The sequence below is a fragment of the Haplochromis burtoni genome, unplaced genomic scaffold (assembly GCF_018398535.1).
Source record: "Haplochromis burtoni strain Fernald_Lab_line unplaced genomic scaffold, NCSU_Asbu1 Contig_406, whole genome shotgun sequence".
Classification (NCBI taxonomy): Eukaryota; Metazoa; Chordata; class Actinopteri; order Cichliformes; family Cichlidae; genus Haplochromis; species Haplochromis burtoni.
The window spans coordinates 100,474-118,842 of NW_024582767.1; the positions used below are offsets into that span (position 1 = coordinate 100,474).

At 44.1% G+C, this 18,369-nt stretch overlaps 1 protein-coding gene across 13 annotated transcripts in view; it reads right to left on the reverse strand.

Annotated features, from left to right (window-relative positions):
* mecom (MDS1 and EVI1 complex locus) overlaps positions 1-18,369 on the reverse strand; it is a 123,731-nt gene continuing 105,362 nt past the window's right edge. For 2 of the 13 annotated variants that reach the window (XM_005944661.3, XM_005944671.3), the window contains 15 exons: positions 16,667-16,769; positions 16,422-16,535; positions 16,032-16,143; positions 15,764-15,911; positions 15,450-15,630; positions 10,991-12,377; positions 10,719-10,809; positions 9,269-9,295; positions 5,910-6,076; positions 5,558-5,635; positions 3,952-4,121; positions 2,829-2,973; positions 801-1,046; positions 496-688; positions 1-355 (listed from right to left, as the gene is read on the reverse strand). In XM_005944661.3, the coding sequence (XP_005944723.1) occupies positions 221-355; positions 496-688; positions 801-1,046; positions 2,829-2,973; positions 3,952-4,121; positions 5,558-5,635; positions 5,910-6,076; positions 9,269-9,295; positions 10,719-10,809; positions 10,991-12,377; positions 15,450-15,630; positions 15,764-15,911; positions 16,032-16,143; positions 16,422-16,535; positions 16,667-16,769 (3,297 nt within the window). In that variant the 3' untranslated portion in view covers positions 1-220. The remainder of the gene's footprint in view (positions 356-495; positions 689-800; positions 1,047-2,828; positions 2,974-3,951; positions 4,122-5,557; positions 5,636-5,909; positions 6,077-9,268; positions 9,296-10,718; positions 10,810-10,990; positions 12,378-15,449; positions 15,631-15,763; positions 15,912-16,031; positions 16,144-16,421; positions 16,536-16,666; positions 16,770-18,369) is intronic. The other 11 variants (XM_005944667.3, XM_014340854.2, XM_005944663.3 and 8 more) reach the window with 11 other exon arrangements.

An 18,369-nucleotide genomic window follows, 5' to 3' on the forward strand; every position in this document is an offset into this window, starting at 1 on the left:
GGGGGGGGGCTTGGGTTGGGATGGATTTTGCATGGGCAGTTGCCGTGTTTTGGGGGTAAGGCGCCTCACTCAGCAGTCGGGTGGGCTGTGGTTCCTGCTCAGCAGTCACTCTGTGGACAATCAGGGATTCCTGCAAAATAGCCCCTGCAATGGACTGCCAGTGCCATAGGTGGATCAGGGTCGGGTTGAGAGCTGAAAAGGTAGGTGCAAAGAGGTGTCATCATACATGGCTGAGGGATTGGATGGCACTGGATTCAGCGGCAGCCCGTGCCAGACTGTGCCACATGGTGGCTGGGGTGTGGGTAGCTGGGTGAAGAGTGTCCTTTTCAGCCAGGGACAGCATCATGGCATAAGCCTGAAGGAGTAAGGGGTGGATTACAATTTACTATATTATTTACATAAAAAACACAAGTACACTGCAGATAATCGTGTATATGGATTGTCTGTATCTAAGCGTACGCGCGCGCGTGTATGTGTGTGTGCATCTTTATCTACCTGAGACTTTGATTTCCTAAAGAGCGGCTGTTTGACTGCCTCAGTCAGAGATGGGGAACCAAATGAGCCGTCCTCCTCATCCCCATCCCCATCTCCGTCACTCAGTTCGCTCTCGTCCAGCTTGCGCATTTCAGTAAAGCGATGGATGTGATCCAAGGCTGAGTAGCTGCTCTGCTCCTCCTCATCTTTATACCTGAAAGTCATGTCAAACATCAGTTAAAAGCTGCCAGGATACTTTTGACTTCAAAGCATCGTATTTAAAGTGATGCATTTTGTTTTGGAGCTGCAACCTTGTGTCAAATTACCTCCTTGGAGAAGTTTTACAGCTGAGATTCAAGTCATTTGGCTCACTCAAGTCCATTTCGTCTTGTATGATGGGATCACCGAGGTCGCTTTGGAGCACCTTGCTTTCTGATTTTTCAGGGGTGTTGCTAGGCTCCTCCCCTTCTTCTTCATCCGCACCTAACTCTTCCGCTTCCTCATCTTCCAGGTCATGTGACCTATGGCTGGCCATCAGTGGCTTTTCTTCTTCAAATGGACCACCATTTAGCCTGCAGACCAGGAACATTAGTTCATGAGGCTTGTTCAACGCAGTAGGCATTTAAGGTTGAAGAAATGAAACATCCACCCTGTTGGCTGAATTATGTTATTCATATACTCATTCTGTTTTTGAGAAAATATGCAGTGTGATTAAGGAATTCTTCCAGTGTTTGTAGATGAACTGATGTGAGGCAGAACAGGGCAGCTGGAATTGAGCAGAGCCGGAATCCCGTTTGTCATCAAGGCTTTGAGGCCCCTTTGGGCACAGCAGCACTGGGTTGATCATTGCAGCACTTAAATGGAGTGCTCTGCCTCTCTCCTTGTTTATTTTCCCTACTATCTCGTATTCATCTAATAGGCAAAATATTTAGCTGACAGCCCCATTTGGTGGGAGAGTTATGAGAGCGCTGCCAACCAGCCCATTCCTCTATCCCTGTGGAGAGGGAAAAGGCCAGCTATCCAAACTGCCTGAGTCTTAATCTGTCCCTCTGTTTCAGTGCCACAGGAAACCGCCATTTGGTAAATCATCTGGAACCACATTAAGACTGATTCACTAATTACACTCTGGGACATCTTTCGTCAGCTCCCAAATATGCCATTTCTTGCACAAAGGATTCAGAGAAGGGGACTGAAAATTGAACGGGGGAGAAGGAGATTCATAGGAAACACAACACATCAAGCACAACACCACATAATTATAGAATGCTTATAAACAGCATAGCCGCACTGGATTTAAAAGGGATACGTTTGAAAGGGGGAGAGAGGTAATTACACCGTATTCGATTTTAGCACAAAAAGGATTTGCGTCGTTTTGTCTCAGATTTCAGGAACTGATAATGTTGTACCGTCAGCAGTGTTCTCGTCAGAGTGGAGAGTTCAGGTGGTATTCAGGGCTGCAAGGAAGAACTAGCTCCAAAAGAGGGAGTGAGAACTCTGTGATTAAGAAAACAGATTCGCTAATTACGCTTTCAAACGTGGTAATTTGCTGGGGATAAAGTATCTATCAGAAGCAGTCAGCAGTGCAGCACTTTGAAAGGAAACACAAGCTGACCCTTTGACCCCACCCCCTCTACTCTCTTCCTGTAGGCAGACATGTTGGTTCCAGATGTGGTCCTCTAACTGCTGCACTACCCCTCCTGCCTCCCGTCCCTCTGACACTCTACCGCTCAGCCCTGCTCTCACGGGCCTTCTGCTCAATCACGAGCTAGTCTGCGAGATCTCTATCGGGCCTCCAGTGATCAAACCAACATGGGGCGCGTGAAAACAAACTCAGGGACCAGAGTAGACCTCGCAACTGTTATCCGATCTGATCACAGCTACAAGAATTTGTTTGCATAAAGCCCAGATGAAGTTGCATGTATATTGATATCTTTTCCTACATGTGGTCAAGAGGCAATTGATTTAAAGAGCTTGCTCACTTTTCCAAATCTTAAATGTCATCGCAGATAAGAGTTCTTTACTCCAGACCCCCCAAAATGATGCGATTGTTATTAACAAAGCCTGGCTGGAAGGTATGAAATTGGATGTCTAAAAATGGTGGATAGTGGTCGACACATTATTGTATATATATTTTGTGTGTGTGTGTAAATCCCACACAGTTAATACATATTCAATCTAATGTAGATTTACCAGTATCCTTTCAAAAGATCACCCTTCATCTGTTTTTTCCCCATCTTTTAATTATTTATTTTTGAATCAGCTCGAGCCCTCCAGGCCAAGAAACAACCATCTCCTTGTAGAAGTAGAAATAGGAGGAAAGATGGGCACGTATCACCACATAAAGCTGCTCTCACCCTTCCTCTGAGGGGTCCGGTGATGTCTGGTTCTGGCTTGTGTTGCTGATAAAATTTCTTATTTCGTTGAAATAAGAGTCCTCTTTGTCATCCAGTATGGCGCTGCTGCTGTCCAGTTCAGACTGTGGGGACGACATTGCAGTTCCTATAGAAAGAAAATACATTCCAGTCATCATGTGTTTGAACTTGATGCCCCCAAACTGTTTTAAGGATGAAAGTATGCCGTAAAAGACATGTTTTGTTTGTCAGTCTGTCAGTGTGACATCTGTATCTACATTACATCACTGAGGAAAATATGAATCGTGCTTTAGAAGGATGGGGGTTTGATCCCTGGCTGTATCCATGGGCAAGTTACTGAACCCCAAGTCGCACTTTGTATAGAAAAAGAAAGTGCTTGTATGAACGGATATGGATTCTTCACTCTATTTGTCATTTTTTGAGACCTTAAGACAGTTTAAGATAAATTTATGTGACATCTGAGTATACTTGGCCCCACTGAATGCTAGTAATGATACAAAAGCCGAAAGCTTAAGACGCTATGGTTTTATTATATAAACTGTGGAGAAAGAATTTTTCTACAAAGTATTATTAGTCCATAGTGTTTGTGTTTTGTGTTGAGTGGGGGGAATATATAATTTAATGCCGAAAAAAGGAAAGCTTGACAGATAATTGATTTGCATTTGATGGATTGCTCATTGTGTCTGATTAAGTGGCGACCTCCTCTTAGGCCCGCTGCCGTCGGCTCCTGGCCAGGTGTCACTGCTCGTTCTGCTGATTCAGAGTCAGAGTGATGCAACCTCTCAACCCATAAGCTGTGAGCTGTGCTGCTGATGAAAGCAGCTCATTCAAAAATATTTTGTGCTGTTGTTGCAGAGGTCGATGACAGATTTATATAATTTAATTTCTCAGCCTCTGAGATTCTCTCGATCAGGAGTATATTTTGTTTTATGCTATGCAGTGGAATGATTGATGAATCTAAGGAGTCAGCAAATGCTGCTCTCATTTTCTCTGATAATACGGAAAGAAAAAAAAAGAAAAAGTAGCTTGATTATTGTATCTTATTACAAAATATATATATATACATATATATATATGTCCACGGTCTACAAAACTTGCTACACACCTGACAGATTGCCGTTCTCGTGCTTTTTGAGGTGGCGATCCAGGTTTGTCTGCTGACCGAAGCAGCGGTCGCACAGGTGGCACTTAAACGGCTTCTCCTTGTTGTGGATGTTGCGAATGTGACGTTGTAGGTTGGAGGAGATGCTGAAGGAGCGGTCACAGTACTTACACCTGCAGAAAGAAAGTAAATGCCTTTCGTTTAGCTCAGTAATTAAATGAAGAAAACATCAAAACGCACATGCCGCTGGTCATAAATACAACTGTACTGCATAATGAATCAGGAACCTGCGGTTTGTTATGTGGGGAAACATAATGGGATACATAATGTAGGACACCACACACACACACACACACACACACACACACACACACACACACACACACACACATGCTCATACAGACAGTCCCAGCAGTCCCACAGTCCCAGACATGATGGAGGAGCTTGTTTAAGGTGAAACAGCTCTGCCTCTTATCTCCAGCCAGCGCAATAAAATTGCATTCTTCTCTCACAAAATAAGCACGCAACAGATTTGGTTTGAGCCCTGCAAAAATTAGGAGCTCCTGCCAAGTTTCTTCATGCAAAATTATACGAGAAGATTACATCTTTTCTTCTTGTGGAATTAGCTCGCTCGATTGGCTGTCCCTCAGGAACCCTCCCCCCCGGTTATCTCCACAAAAAATTACAATAAAAGGCGGTGATCTTTAATGGCATGCCAGCATGTAGAGTGCAGGCTATCAGGCTGGGGCAGTAGAGGCCTGCATCTGTCTTTCTCTCTCCCCTGTGGTCAGCAGGCCCCTTCCGAACTTTGGGCCAAAATTCCTCTACCTTAGTAACTACAAAGCCAAGCACCGAGGCATCCAAATGTAGTAAGTCTTCAGAATTAATTTTTGCATGGGTACTGGACCACTGTTGTATTGTAACTAGTACTTCAGATGCACCTGGAAAAATCTGCTGGGCTGATAGGAGCAGAAAGGGGAGCCTTTAAACAAAGCTTCCAAAATGGAAAAAAAAAAAAAGCACTAAGAGCTAAAATTACCATTTTTTTAACCACGATTTCTGGAATAAGATGGGAATAACTGTTTAGATGGGATGTAAGCCTCTATTTGGAGTAGCCAAAGTTGTTGTAGATCACTCTGTGACCACAGCTGCCGGGTGTGGACGTCTGCCTGTGCTCCTCAACAACCCAAATCCCCCCAAACCTCCCCTTTCACCCAGGCGATGGACGCCATTTTTCATCAGGCAAATTGTTTAGCAGTAGTATAATTATTCCAGGCCTTTAATGGCATAAGAAAACACACATAAACTCTGTTCTAACTGTAGACAAGAAATCCCTGGGAAAACATCCACATGCTGTTAACAAATGAGTTGTGCTGTCTGTATGTGTGGCTCAGAGTACACTGTGTGAAAGTGTGTGCCCTGCTTTCACTCATATGTGTGAGGGGAGAAAAGCAGCTCTTTTTCATGGGGTGTTAATCGGCTATGGTGCAAATCGGATTTTTGACTGGACAATTATGTGCCTGCAGACTTTTAGAGCTGAGTAAGGATAGGTTGAGGGATACAATTGCAAAGTAAAAAAACACGAGGAGCCCGTAAAAAATGCTCTTACCTATACGGTTGCTCTCCTGTGTGAGTCCTCAGGTGGCGTGTCAGGTTGGCAGAGCGAGGGAATATTTTTCCACAGTATCTATAAAGGAGTACATAACATTTTGCAATTTTTAAGTGCTTCCAAAAAAAGAACAGGAATTCTTACTGCAATGTGTTCTCACTAAAACACAACCATATAAAAACAAAAAACTACCCACAAAACGCACACCAGTCCCAGACAAGATTTACAAGAAAATATTCTGAGAAAGGAAAAAGAAAGAAAAACTGCAGAGACTACTAAAAACTATTAAAAAAAATAATTTATGACTAACTTAAAAGTGAAAAATACAAGCCAAACTAGGGGTTTTAGTTACCTGCATGTGTAGCGCTCCTTTCCCTTGCGCAGTAGCGTGTCGGGAAGCGCCGAGGGCGGAGCTCTGAAGTCAAACATGGAGGGAACCGAGCGCAGCAGGTCACCAGGCTCTGGCTTCAAGGAGCCAAACGTTTCCAGCTTCTCTGCCATGTTCTCGATTGCAGTCATCTGAAGAGATAGGAAAAAGGAAGGACAGAGTGAGGAGCCATGTCAGCTAAGAAGAATTGAAATCTGACTTTTCATAAACAAGATTTTGAGACAACACATTCAGCGTGTTTTGGTTTCTGATTGCCAGATGCAGTAAAAATGCAAAAACTGACAATACCTAAGAAGCACAGAAATCCCACATTCTTTACATTAAGCACATAAGCCAAAGAGTTATGGATTTTTCTTAATAAAGAACCTACTTTCTATATAGATTCGCTCACATCGTTTGAGTAATGAGTCTTGTTTACAGGCAAAAAACAGTTGAAAAGTCAAACAAGTGCCGAAGGAGAATTCTCATTATGACGCTCATGAATAATTCATACATCACAAGGTCAAATTCCTGTATGTGCATGACAAGAACACTGGAAACTGATTCATAACTTTGCCGAAAAATGAAAACCAGTTCGCTTCCATTCATGGTTAGTGGCGAGCAGGTGTGCAGCTGTGAATGTTAAATTAAGCCATTGCTTGTTCTGTTCCAAACATGCATGTACAGTAGGCAGATAAACACACACGCACACGCACATAGGAGGACTGCAGCCAATCTGCTAATGAAGCTGAACCTTTACTTTCATCGGATACTCTCCGGGGAGATATCCGTGTGTGTATGTGCGCTCATGTATGTATATGAATGAGAAACTATGAGCTGCATGGTGGTCGTAGTTGATTAACTACCTTCAGTGTGTGTAAAAAACGGAAAATATATTTGTGTGAGAGAGTGAGGAATGTTCCTGTAATGTATTTGTGTGTGTGCAAAATGTGTGTGCTTACAGGCATGTCCGTTGCATGTGATTGCACATGCTTAGTGTGTATCTGTCTGTGTGTGCGTGTTTGTGTGTGTGTGTGGCAGAGGAGTGATTCATGTCCACTGCCGGGCTGTAAACCATTCTGTGCACAATGCGGGCAGACAGCACATTCGTCAATATGAAAGATGTTGACATTACTGATCAAGGGCCAGACACGGGTAATAATGATATCGCTGTGCTGAGAGGGGCGGGATGGGGGAGGAGCGGGGGGCTGGAGGGGGAGTGAAGGGAGAACTAGAGGGAGGAGGAGAGGGAGGGGCAGGGGTCTCAGTAGGCCGCAGGGCCTGACAGGCCATCTCACACACACACACACACACACACACAAACACGCACACACACACACACCCTTACAAAGTTTTCTTTTTTTTTTAGCAGACTCACACATTTGCATTATTTTGCCTGTATTGAATTTTCAGCCTGTTTCTCTTTCTTATTTCAATAAGGCAACAAATCAATGGTGATTCGGGTCCTCCACCAGAGCCCTGCTCCGACTTTGACATTCCATCTCCTGCTTTCACCCCCTGTCACTCTCAGGCTTCACGCCAAGATCGAGGAGACTGAGGGAAAAGAAACAGAGCACGAGAATTGGAGAAGAAGCATGATGAAGGACTAGATGATAGAGGAGGGGGGGGGGAGGGGGAATGGAAGAAAGAGAGACAAAGAGGGAGGAAAAAAAGCGTGCAAACAAGAAAGTAAGAAAAGGCAAAACAGAGTCCGGAGAGAGAAGGACTGATGGCTGATGGATGGCGGTGGAGTCGGGTGTTGGGAGTGGCTGATTAGGAGTGACGGCCGAGTGTAAAGTTCCTGCCGCAGCCGTCGGCGTTCCCACTGAGGGAGGATGTGGAGTGTCAGCTCTGTTTGATTATGAATATGCCAGTGCTACACGCCATGAATCAAAGGCAAAAGAGAGACCAAGTGGGAGAGAAGAGAGAAAGAGAAGGCGAGGAAGTGAGAAAAGAAGGGGGGGACGGGCTGAAAGATAGGCAAGAGGGAGGTGAAATGCTTTCATATTTCTTTTGAATGTATTTCATTGGGCTCTTTTCAGAAACTGGAATGAATGCTCAGTTTGTCTGCACTGCTCAATGAGAAGCCATAACTCCTGGGAACATTAGGGCCCCTAAAGCTGTCGGGAGTATCGAACCTGTTCGATAAGACATTTTTAGAGCTGAAAGCTACTCCATCTTGGCTCCATCTACTGGGGAATTCTGATCCCACCTCAGTCTACTCATGCGGCTGCTCTCTGTTAAGACTCGTCTCTTTTTATATGAAAAAATATACATGGCGGAGTATATTTTCTTTGCATACTGACTACTTGACATGATAAAAAAAAAAACTGATCACAACTGTTCTTTAAATCCGTTGCTGCAATTTAAAAATTTTTTCACTAAATGCTCCAAAAAGGAGATTTTCCTTGCCAAATAACTTGTGTGCGGGGACACGGCAAATGACTCACACGTCCAGTCCAATAGACAAGTGACCATCAGTCAGCTCCATGTTACACTTCAAACACTGAAATGATTTTATGGATGTCGAGTCAGGCTCACTTGGAAATATTGCGTGCGAAATGTTCGACATTTTGATCTACCCGCATGTACATTCAACCACACACACACACACACACACACATACAGACACACACCCCTACTAAAACCCCCCTATCCCTCCCTCTGGGCAGTGTGTATGCATCTGTAAACTTGCTTGTTTCTGTAGCACCACTCTGGGACCAGCAGTTGATTGGCTATCTTCAGATGTCAGTGATGCTGTTAGGGCCCTAATTAGCGAGATGCATTCTCATTTGTTGATCTTTATCGGGAACCAGATGTTTAGAGGGAGGAACTAACCTCCCGCTCCCCCCGCCAGTGTCCCAAAGAGACTGTTACCCTCTTGGTGATGTAAAGCAGCACCCCTAAAGACCACTCACCACCCCACGTTCCACTCATCCCCCCTCCCCCCATGCCCATTTGCAAGAGGTCTGCTTCATTCTCCAAATAAGCAAACATATATTCAGGGCTGGTGCATGGAAAGGGTGTAGCTCAGTTGGAAATCCCCACTGAAACACTTTCATGTTAGAAGTAAAGATACGTCAAGATTGAAAGATGTAAACAAATCAAAAAGGCTTGGATACACATACCATAGTATGTTAAACATTATAAACACTGACATGAAATTTCTTTTTATTGTCTCTGAGCAGTCGAGTCAGTGTGTGAGTGTGACAGGCCAAAGCCATGCGAATGCTGGGTGATGTCAGTTGGAAACTGTTTCGCAGCTCGTGCATTAATTGTGGGATAGGGTTTGTTTGCTTGACGTACGGACACATGGCAAAACTGTATGTTTGAGAGGAACTTACCCAAGTTCTCTGATCTGGCAAATGAAACTGAGGGGCGGAAGAGAAGGAAAAGAGAAAGCAGTCAGAACCAGAAAGTGGCGCATGAATCAACAGCTTTTGATTGGACACACATGGGTACAGAAGGGATGATGGGCCTTGGTGCAATTAACTTTGAATGAGCAATGAGCTGCCTATCTACGGAGTTATGGCGCTGGAATTATATGAGGCTCTTATAGTTTCCAACACTTCCTGGTGTTCAATAAGCTCATTATAGAAGGCTACAAATTCAATTCCAGTATGTAATCTAAGCCAGTATTGGCTAGCAGTAAAATTTCCTGCCAGGAAATAAAAAGCTGAATCACTAAAGGTTGAAAGAACTTCCAGCCCCCTCAGCTTTGCAAGCTCTCTTTTAATATATTGCTCAAGAGTGACTCAGGTGACTGAAAACAAACCTCCTCAAAAGTACGTGGAACAGCCCATCGCCTGGTCTGGCTGAGACCTACCCTGGTCTGGAATTTGCGGGAATGATTTGTGTGTCCAGACATCATAAAGTCATAAAGATGGCCTAAGCACTCAGTTAGTGTTTCTACTGATAGGACACCTCATTAAGGCATGTGGGACGGCCATGTGGCTGCTGCAGGCTGGACCCATGCAGCAGTCTGGACAGGGGACATAAATCAGACAAATGAAACAGCCTGTAAAAACCAGGCCTGAAACAGCCAGAAAAGAGAGAAAAAAAATCATGTGCCTGAGAAAGTGGTGTTTTCACTTTCCAGCAGACCGTTCTCACCCGCGGGGGAAGATTGAACAAATGAACGTCAATGCAACATGTCATCGACATGCATACACACAGACCCGTGTGCACGCATGGACACATACCCGTTAAATGGAGCCTCATGCTGGAAATACTGGCACAGAAAACCCAGGGGCAGAAACTGTTGCTTTAAGAGCATATCATTTTTTTAATATTGTAATCAAAGACATATTATAGGAAGATGTGTCACAAAGTGGCCTTTCTTTCCAAAACACATCTGTTTTGGGGAGCCAGCAGCGGGCTTAACAGGCAGTAGCTTGGGTAAAACTAGAGTCACATGCTAATCCTCATTAATCCAGTCTGGTCAGTCTGTGATAACCATTAAGGATAAAAGCTCTTTGTAGAAAGAATCATAATATGCACTGGTTGCTTAAATTACATGTTGCTGTCACTGCTGTGTACATAGGAGGCCAAGACTTGGACTTGTAAGCTTGAATTGTGCCATTGTTTGATGGCAAGACCCATGACAGCTGTGATTTAACTCGTACCCTTATAAATTAGGGCAGTATAGGCATCTAAATCATCAACTTAAATAACTAAAAGAGTAAAGAGCTGCTGAACTCATAAGAATGCAATATTTAATCCTTTATGTTGTACCCGGTATGCATCCTTTCCCAAATTTCCCCAATTCCTATGAAAGCCATAGTTTAAACCTACCTGTGGATGGAAAAGGAAGCCCGGAGCGGGTCGCATGTACTTGTCTTTCAGAGTCTCAAACGGATCGCTCATTCTCCTCTTCTCAACCCTGCTAATAGTAGATTTCTATTAGCTCTTAGTGGTTATCAGTGAGATTATATTCAGTTTTACAAAATAACTGACAAACTTTGCAAATCTGTATGCACATTTGCAGCATATAGAAGTAATTACATTTTTTAAATACTGTGATTTAACCAAATAAAGGCTTAGAGAGTTACTGGTAATAACAATACCTATAGATGGGGTCCATGAAGAAAGGGGTGGGCCTAGCATGTTGTAAGGAAGTGTCTGCTTTTGGGATCTCCACCACTCCTTTCTCCTCTTCGTAATTTGGATTCTTTTTCGTCTCCTCCTCTCTTGGATTACGCCCACGGCCCCTGGCCCCAAGGCTCAAATCTAGTGGCTGATCCTGACCCATAGATTGGGCCATTTCTGGTTTGGAAGATGCAAAGGATGCTAACTTTTCCTCCTTTCGCTTGGTGGTGAGGTCAAATGGGGACTCGGATGAAGACTTCCCTTGGGCCTTCTTGCAGTCATCTGCAGGTGATTGTGGCTCCCCCTTCAGGCCTGCAGTTCTGAGGTCTCTGTCTGGGAAGGGGTAAACCGGAGGGGAGAACGCTGGGAAGAAAGGCAGTGGAAACATAGAAGGATAGGGAAGAGACCCAACCTTCTTGTCCTGTAGGCCAGCTAGCCCAGTGGAGCCAAAATACTTCTCGGCAATTGAGGCAATGGCCTTAATAGAGTCATTCACAGCTCCTGTTACAGCTGTGTGTTCGTCCAGCGGGGACGGGATGAGGGAAGGGCCTGGAAAGTCTTTAGCAGCGATGCTGCCCATCAGGCCGGGGCTTTGAGGGCCTCCTTCACTGGCCTTCCTCTTTGGACCTTTTCCGTTTTCTCGAGCAGCCCCCCTCTCCCTCTCACTGTCCATGTCGCTTTCGAGCTCGGAGCCTGACGTGCTCTCTAGATCACTTCCACTGGGTGTGCTGACATCATCCAGGTCGCTGCTTTCAGACTGGTCACTCTGCTTGTTCTTTTGCTTGGTATAGGATGAGCCCTGGCTGTCTGACACTGGCATTTGACTTCCAGGTGAACCGCCGTCTTTGCGGAGAGCTTTGAGAAGTTCTTGAGACTCCTGAGCACCAGGGCTTGGAGGCAGCAAAGGACTCTTGCTCAGCTCTACTCCAGGTCCAGCAACAGGTGCGTGGGATGGCTGTCTGACAGGAGAAGTTGTGGCAGGAATGAGTGGCGGCCGGTGATAAAGTCCAGAGGGGAACAGGCCAGGGAAGCTGAAAGGAAATGCTGGGGCAGCAGGGAACGTAAGTCCGCTGTGATGTCGGCTAGCCCCAAAATAATCAGCAAGTCCTGCACTGCTGTGACCCATTGCAAGAGCTGATTTGTCCAAGCCGGGGGCCCCAGGGAGTGGCATACCCTGGGCAAACAGCCCTCCTGCTGTGAAGTGGTTCTTCCCTTCACAGAAGCGCCGGTGCTTGTTGAGGGAAGAGGTGGTGCTGAACATTTGCCCACAGTCCTTACATTTGATCTGTGTGCGGCAGTCAGCGTGCATGCGTTTGTGGCGGCAAAGGTTAGAGAACTGGGTGTAGGACTTGTGGCAGACTTCACCTGTAGGGAAACAGAGACAAGCATAGATTGCATCAGCCTCTGACATGAACTGAACCCCCACCCCTCCACCCCTCCCAACTCCTCATGCACATACACACCAAAATTACATAATTTAATATGACATTTCTATGCTTCAGGCCGGCTGAAGCAAAGGCAGAGGAAATGCAGCATGAGTGATACACTTGTGTTCCCATCAATACTCTGACAATGTTCCAGCAGAACAGAAAAGAAGAGGTGTGTCCAGATCCTGGAATTGTCAGAGAATCTATTTGGTTGATGGTGTGAGTCACTCGCTGCCACTCATCAGCTGCACATCAAACCAAATTCCCAGGCATCTCCAGCCCCATTGTCCTTCCAGGGACGCTCCCAGGGAGTCCATAAACAATCACACAGAGACACACATGTGTACATGCAGTCACATTCACAAAATATCCACACACACCGCAACGAAATTGTAATCACACACACAGACACACACAGGCATAAAGCTACACACACACACACAAACGCACACACACATTCTCAGCCTCATTCAGTACAATGGCTCTATTTTAAGTTTGAGAAGGAAGTGGAGTTGAATGAATCCTATCCTGCAGTCCGGTTCCCAGGGACAGGTCTCACATCCTCTGCTGCTTCCCCCCCACCCCCCCTCTCTCTGGGCCTCTCTAGTCACCCCCTCAGCCCCCTCACCTTGTCCCCATAGTTGGCTCTGTCATCCTGCGCTTACTGACCTTCCCACAGTCAACAGCCACACTCTCTATGCCTGCCTGTCAGTCAGTCTGTCTCCGGAGACGTACAATGACAACACCCAACAAAAAATCCACCATCTGATGGTATCTGTTGGTCAGTATTAATCTGTAAGCTATTTCTATTGTAAATGGATGATTTAATAGTGGGAATAGTAACCCATCATATGCTATTTTGGTTGTGCTTTTCAGTTTTGTGTCTCTGAACTTCTGTCATGCAGAAGATGTCCCTCTTTGTCACACCCATCCCACACTATGGATTTTGTGGATTGCAGCTTATGTTCACCCTACACTTTTAGGACAGCAGTAAGAAGGATTTCTGGATGATTGATTTAGCTCATATTGTTATTAGATCTTCTAAACGAGGATAAGGAAGTGGTTAGGCTCACACTGTGGTTTCACTTCTGCATACTTTGGATGCTTTCCAGCCTCAAGGTGCACAAGAGGCAATTCAAGGAGATGGAGAGGGAGAACAGGAAAAAAAAAAGCATTTTGGAAGCACATTTGAATAAACATCCCAGAGGAACTCCAAATGGGAAAGTTCAAGCCAGGAGTGAATGTAATCCTATATTTAAAAAAAAGAAAAAAAAAGGTGAATTTTCAGGAACCAGAAAAATAAATTAAAATAAGGGTATTTGTGGCTAAGCTTTTTTGGACACAGCCAGGCTAATGAAGAAGAAGCAGCAGCAGAGGAAGGAGAAGGAGAAGAAAAAAAAATTCCTTGAGCCCAGACCTTTCAGTCAATTTAACCAATGAAGCTGACGTCTAGCACTGTGACATGAAACAGCAGTTTCTCAGTTTCTCTAAGCGTTACCTAATCATCACCATGGGTGTGTTAGGCCGTTTTAAACTGTTTAAAAGAACACTAAAGAATTTGTATTTTAAATTTGCTTGAAATTAGTCCAATTAAGCTTCTACAATGTGCAAATTTTAGCCAAAAAAAAAGAAGGAACAAGAGCTATTAGTGATCTCTCCTTGTGTCTATATTGTTTTTAAATACAAGTACGCCCACATAGCCTGAGCAGACTGGAAGAAAAAAGCCCTTTGACTCAGTTTAGTTCTTGTGACATTTACATCCTGAGAACATCACATCACACTCACACTGTGGGGCAGGATTCACCACATGTGTGTATTCTTCAGCTCTTAATAAACTGAAAAACAAAATATTATAAACATGCTCCTGTGAAAAGTGCAGCAGATAAATAATGTTCACTTGAGTGTGGGAATTAACAACCCAGCACCTCTGGGTGCTTCCCGTTCATACAAAAGCTTGTATGCACGCATCCTTGACACACTGCGTGCACTAAATCACGAATACTAGTATGCACACACAAGCACATGCATACAGACCCTACAAGAGCACTCACACAAAAAGGCACTTCGCATATGATTTCTCCCAGGCAGCCATCATGTTGGAGGCTGCTTTGTCTCTCTCTCTTTTTTTAGACAGCTATTAGTTGTTTTTAAACCTGCATAGTTTCTGCTGATTATAGCAAATGGACTCCAATTCAGAGGAAGCGCAGGGAAGAGGGGCTGTACATGTGGTTGCTATTTGTGAGGAATGGTGCGTGTTCTGGAGGCAAAAGACGAGATAGGGAAATCTGAAGTCTTCACTGGAGATGCCGTCACTCCTGCTTAAGTATATGGATATTTATTTATATGTGTTTGTCTGTGTGTTTTCATGACAAAAGAAAAAGATAGTATGTATTTAATGTGCACAGATTTGTATGAGCCCACTTAAAAAAAATAAAAAATAAAAAATAAAACAGGGGAAAGAGGAAAGGGGCAGAGGGTGGAGGTCATAATGCTTCAGGGGATATGGAGATCAGATCTCTTGTGTGAGGTGGTGAAAGTGTGAAAGGTCAAAGGTTTTTGGATCCTGCAGGAGTTAGCGAGGACCCCAAAAAATAAGAAAAAAGAAAGTATGTGCTCAAGAAATAAAGAAACCAAGACACGAGACAAAAAAGCCTGCAAGATGTATGTCAACAAAACATTAGATTAAATCACAGTTACAAGCAAAATCAAGGTTAGACAAAGATTCAACGATTCAAACTGAATTACATGCTCGTTAAAATGCTGTTATTATTATGTCAGCAGTGTGCGAGGCTTGGTGCATAAAACAGACTGCATGGGCCTTTCTAAAGAAACGTCTTTGCTTCACTGCAGTATATTATCACGTGTAAACCCTGTAGAACATTACAAGATTAGTTCTGGAGAAAAAGACCTGCAGAAGGATGAAGTGATTTTTTTTCCCCAAAAAACACATTAGAAGGCAAGCCAAAGCATGTCATTACTGTTATTCTTATAATGTACTGAGTAGACTTACATAGGTAGGGTCTTAGTGACTTACACATGAAGGGCTTGACACTGCTGTGGATGTGCTTATGCTGTTTGAGGCCTGAAGACGTTGCAAACGTCTTGCCACACTCAGAACAGGCATGAGCACGCGCCCCGACGTGCTGCGAGCGAATGTGCCTTTGGAGGTTACTGGGGTCTGTGAACACCTGCTGGGGGGAGGAACCACACAGACACACGGGAGGGTTACTATCTGCTTCTAAAAAAATGTGCAGAGGGGACACATGTGCACAAATATCTGCATCCCAAATCATGAAATATTCCCTTCAACAGTCATCACTTTACCTTTGAGCAGTTTTCACATTCGTAGTGCTTGCCACTGTCGTGCGACATCTGATGTCGGATCAGGTTCGATTTCCAGTTGAAGGCCTTGGGACACTGGTCACACTTATATTCTCTCTCCTCACTGTGGGACAAGCTGTGGGCCTCCAGGCTGCAGAAAAGAAAAAAGAAAAAAAGACAATGAGATTGGAAGGATTTGTCTTGAATCACATGTTTGTTTGTCAGCACTTGCTCGAATAAATTATGGGATGAAATGTGTCCATCCAGTTACCTCTGAACATCAGGGAAGACCTGGTCACACTCTTTACATTCGTGTAGTCCTTGGGACATGTGGAGGGGTCGCAAGTCTTGAGGTTCTTGGGCTTTCAGGTCATTGTCGCCTCCTAGATTACATAAGAAGTTATACAAGCAGCTCAAAAAAAGCTTCATTCACTCGAAAGTGGAAGGTTTTAAAGTTGTCCTCATGGCTAAAGCGTAGATCAGATTCACCTTTTCCACAGAGCACTACTCTATGATCTCATTTTCAGTTGCTCCGATGAGAGACAAAGCACTTAGATCATTAGTGTCTTGGTCCCAGTTCAGCAACACATGTTTCTCGACACTCTGTACAACTCTATTTTTATGGTGGTAGAAAAAAAGTAATAATAATGAAAATTCAAACCTGGGTTCAGGAATGAGGAGGGGGGCATCCCACACGGCTTCTTCTGGTGGTCCAGCAGCTGGTTTCGGGACTCAAAGTGCTGGTCACAATCCTCACAGCGGTACTGCCTCTCCTCTGTGTAGTGCAAGGTGTCGGGGCGGGAGGGGGGGAATTAACATAGAAAAAAAACCATTTGTGAGATATGTTTACAGCAGAGAGAGAAAAAAACCAAATTATTTGTGTCTGTGCATGCGTGAGGTGCCGACCATGAATATCAGGAGCCATCGTATCACATGAATACTCTTCAGCCTTCATGAAAAGTAGCAGCTCCTGGCCAGGAAAAATCTCTCTGGTGACTTTGTAGAATATCTGTAAGACACAAAATATTTTTATGACTTAAGCAGAAGTTTTCAAATCAACCCTTGAATCAAAAGAGCCCCGCAGATACGTATCAAAGAATTTGCTTCAGTCCTTTGTTTTATAGTAAAAATGTTGCGTCAGTCACTTTGTGTTAACTTGTCTCTTCTAGGTTGTCGATAACAGCACGAGGAAAGCGTTGCAGAGGTCACGTGAGGTAGCTGTACTGTACAGGCATGAGCATACACACATGATTGTCATAGCACCACTGCACACGCAGAAGAGACGTATACATGAAAATACACACGGTCATTAAGTTGTAATTACTCATCCTGTAAAGCATCCATCTTCATGAATACAAAAAGAAAACACAAACAACTGCTGAATAAATATACTCGTCTGTAAATACTCTCCACAGTAATGCTTGTAGTGGGCAGGAAGTGGGAACGACTATGTGGAGAGAAAGCTAATTAAACAAACAGCGAGCATAGCGAACTATTATAAAATCAGCATTGTGTTGATTGACCATTTTCCCAATAGGAGAAACTTCCAGCTGTGCGATCAGTTTGTGTTATTTAATGCACCTATACTGACTTACGTGTACAGCATTTGTACATAAATAGTTTTGCTACGGCTAAATATGGGACCGTGCATTTTGAGTGGGGCAAGTCATATTTAAGAATCAGATGAGAGTCCCTGGGACTGTGGTGCTTCCCCTGGACACACAATAGGCTTTCTTTGTGAAACAATCACACATGGAGTTATATTTGGCACGCTTTGGACGTTTAACATATTACCTTCCTTTGCTGTGTCAACATGACAATGATGATAGAGGAATTTATTAGAAATGCGACAGGGGGGTGGAGAGAGTTGCTTCTGGGAAGGCGCAGGTCACGATACGCCGCTTATGAAGGGAATTCCTGACTGGGGGAACACAAGAGCCGCCGTGGCTCCTGAGAGAGTTAAGATAAATATCTCGGTCACAATAAAGATCATGAGGTATGCTTCAGACTATAATTATTTGTGTCATTGTTCTTACTTCTGGCAACTGATATAATACTAAATGTGACACTACTGAGTCGCTGGAGTACAGGGAGCTTAAGTAAGTCGGCCGGACCAAGGCAGAGCTCTTGTGTGTCAATAACCTAGGAGTGATTGATGCATCGTAACTCATGTAGTTTTGTGGTAGCATTAAAGTATGACTTAAATTCAGGCATTAAATGAATATGACCCGCCAAGAAAATCAGTGGGAGGGCAACAGGGCCTGGAAGTCTGACTCCCATTACAGGGCTGAACCGGAGTCATTACAGTTATCCAGACCAGGGGAGACATATTACATAATAACCACCAAATGGAATCGATTTTTATGATTTATTTATTTATTTTTTAGTATTTGAGAATTTTTTTTGATTTGCCTTCATTTAACAAGGAAGGCCAGTAGTTAAAGTTAAAAGTTGGGGAATGTTTTTCCTGCTATGTTGAAGGAAGCAGATCTAGTATGAATAAAGAGAAGTGAACTGTGAGGGTCCCAAAACTATAATCTCTGTCATACCCTACTTTGCTCTCTGTAGCAGAGGTGCATGTGCATGAATCTGGATCGTTTTTTTGTAGA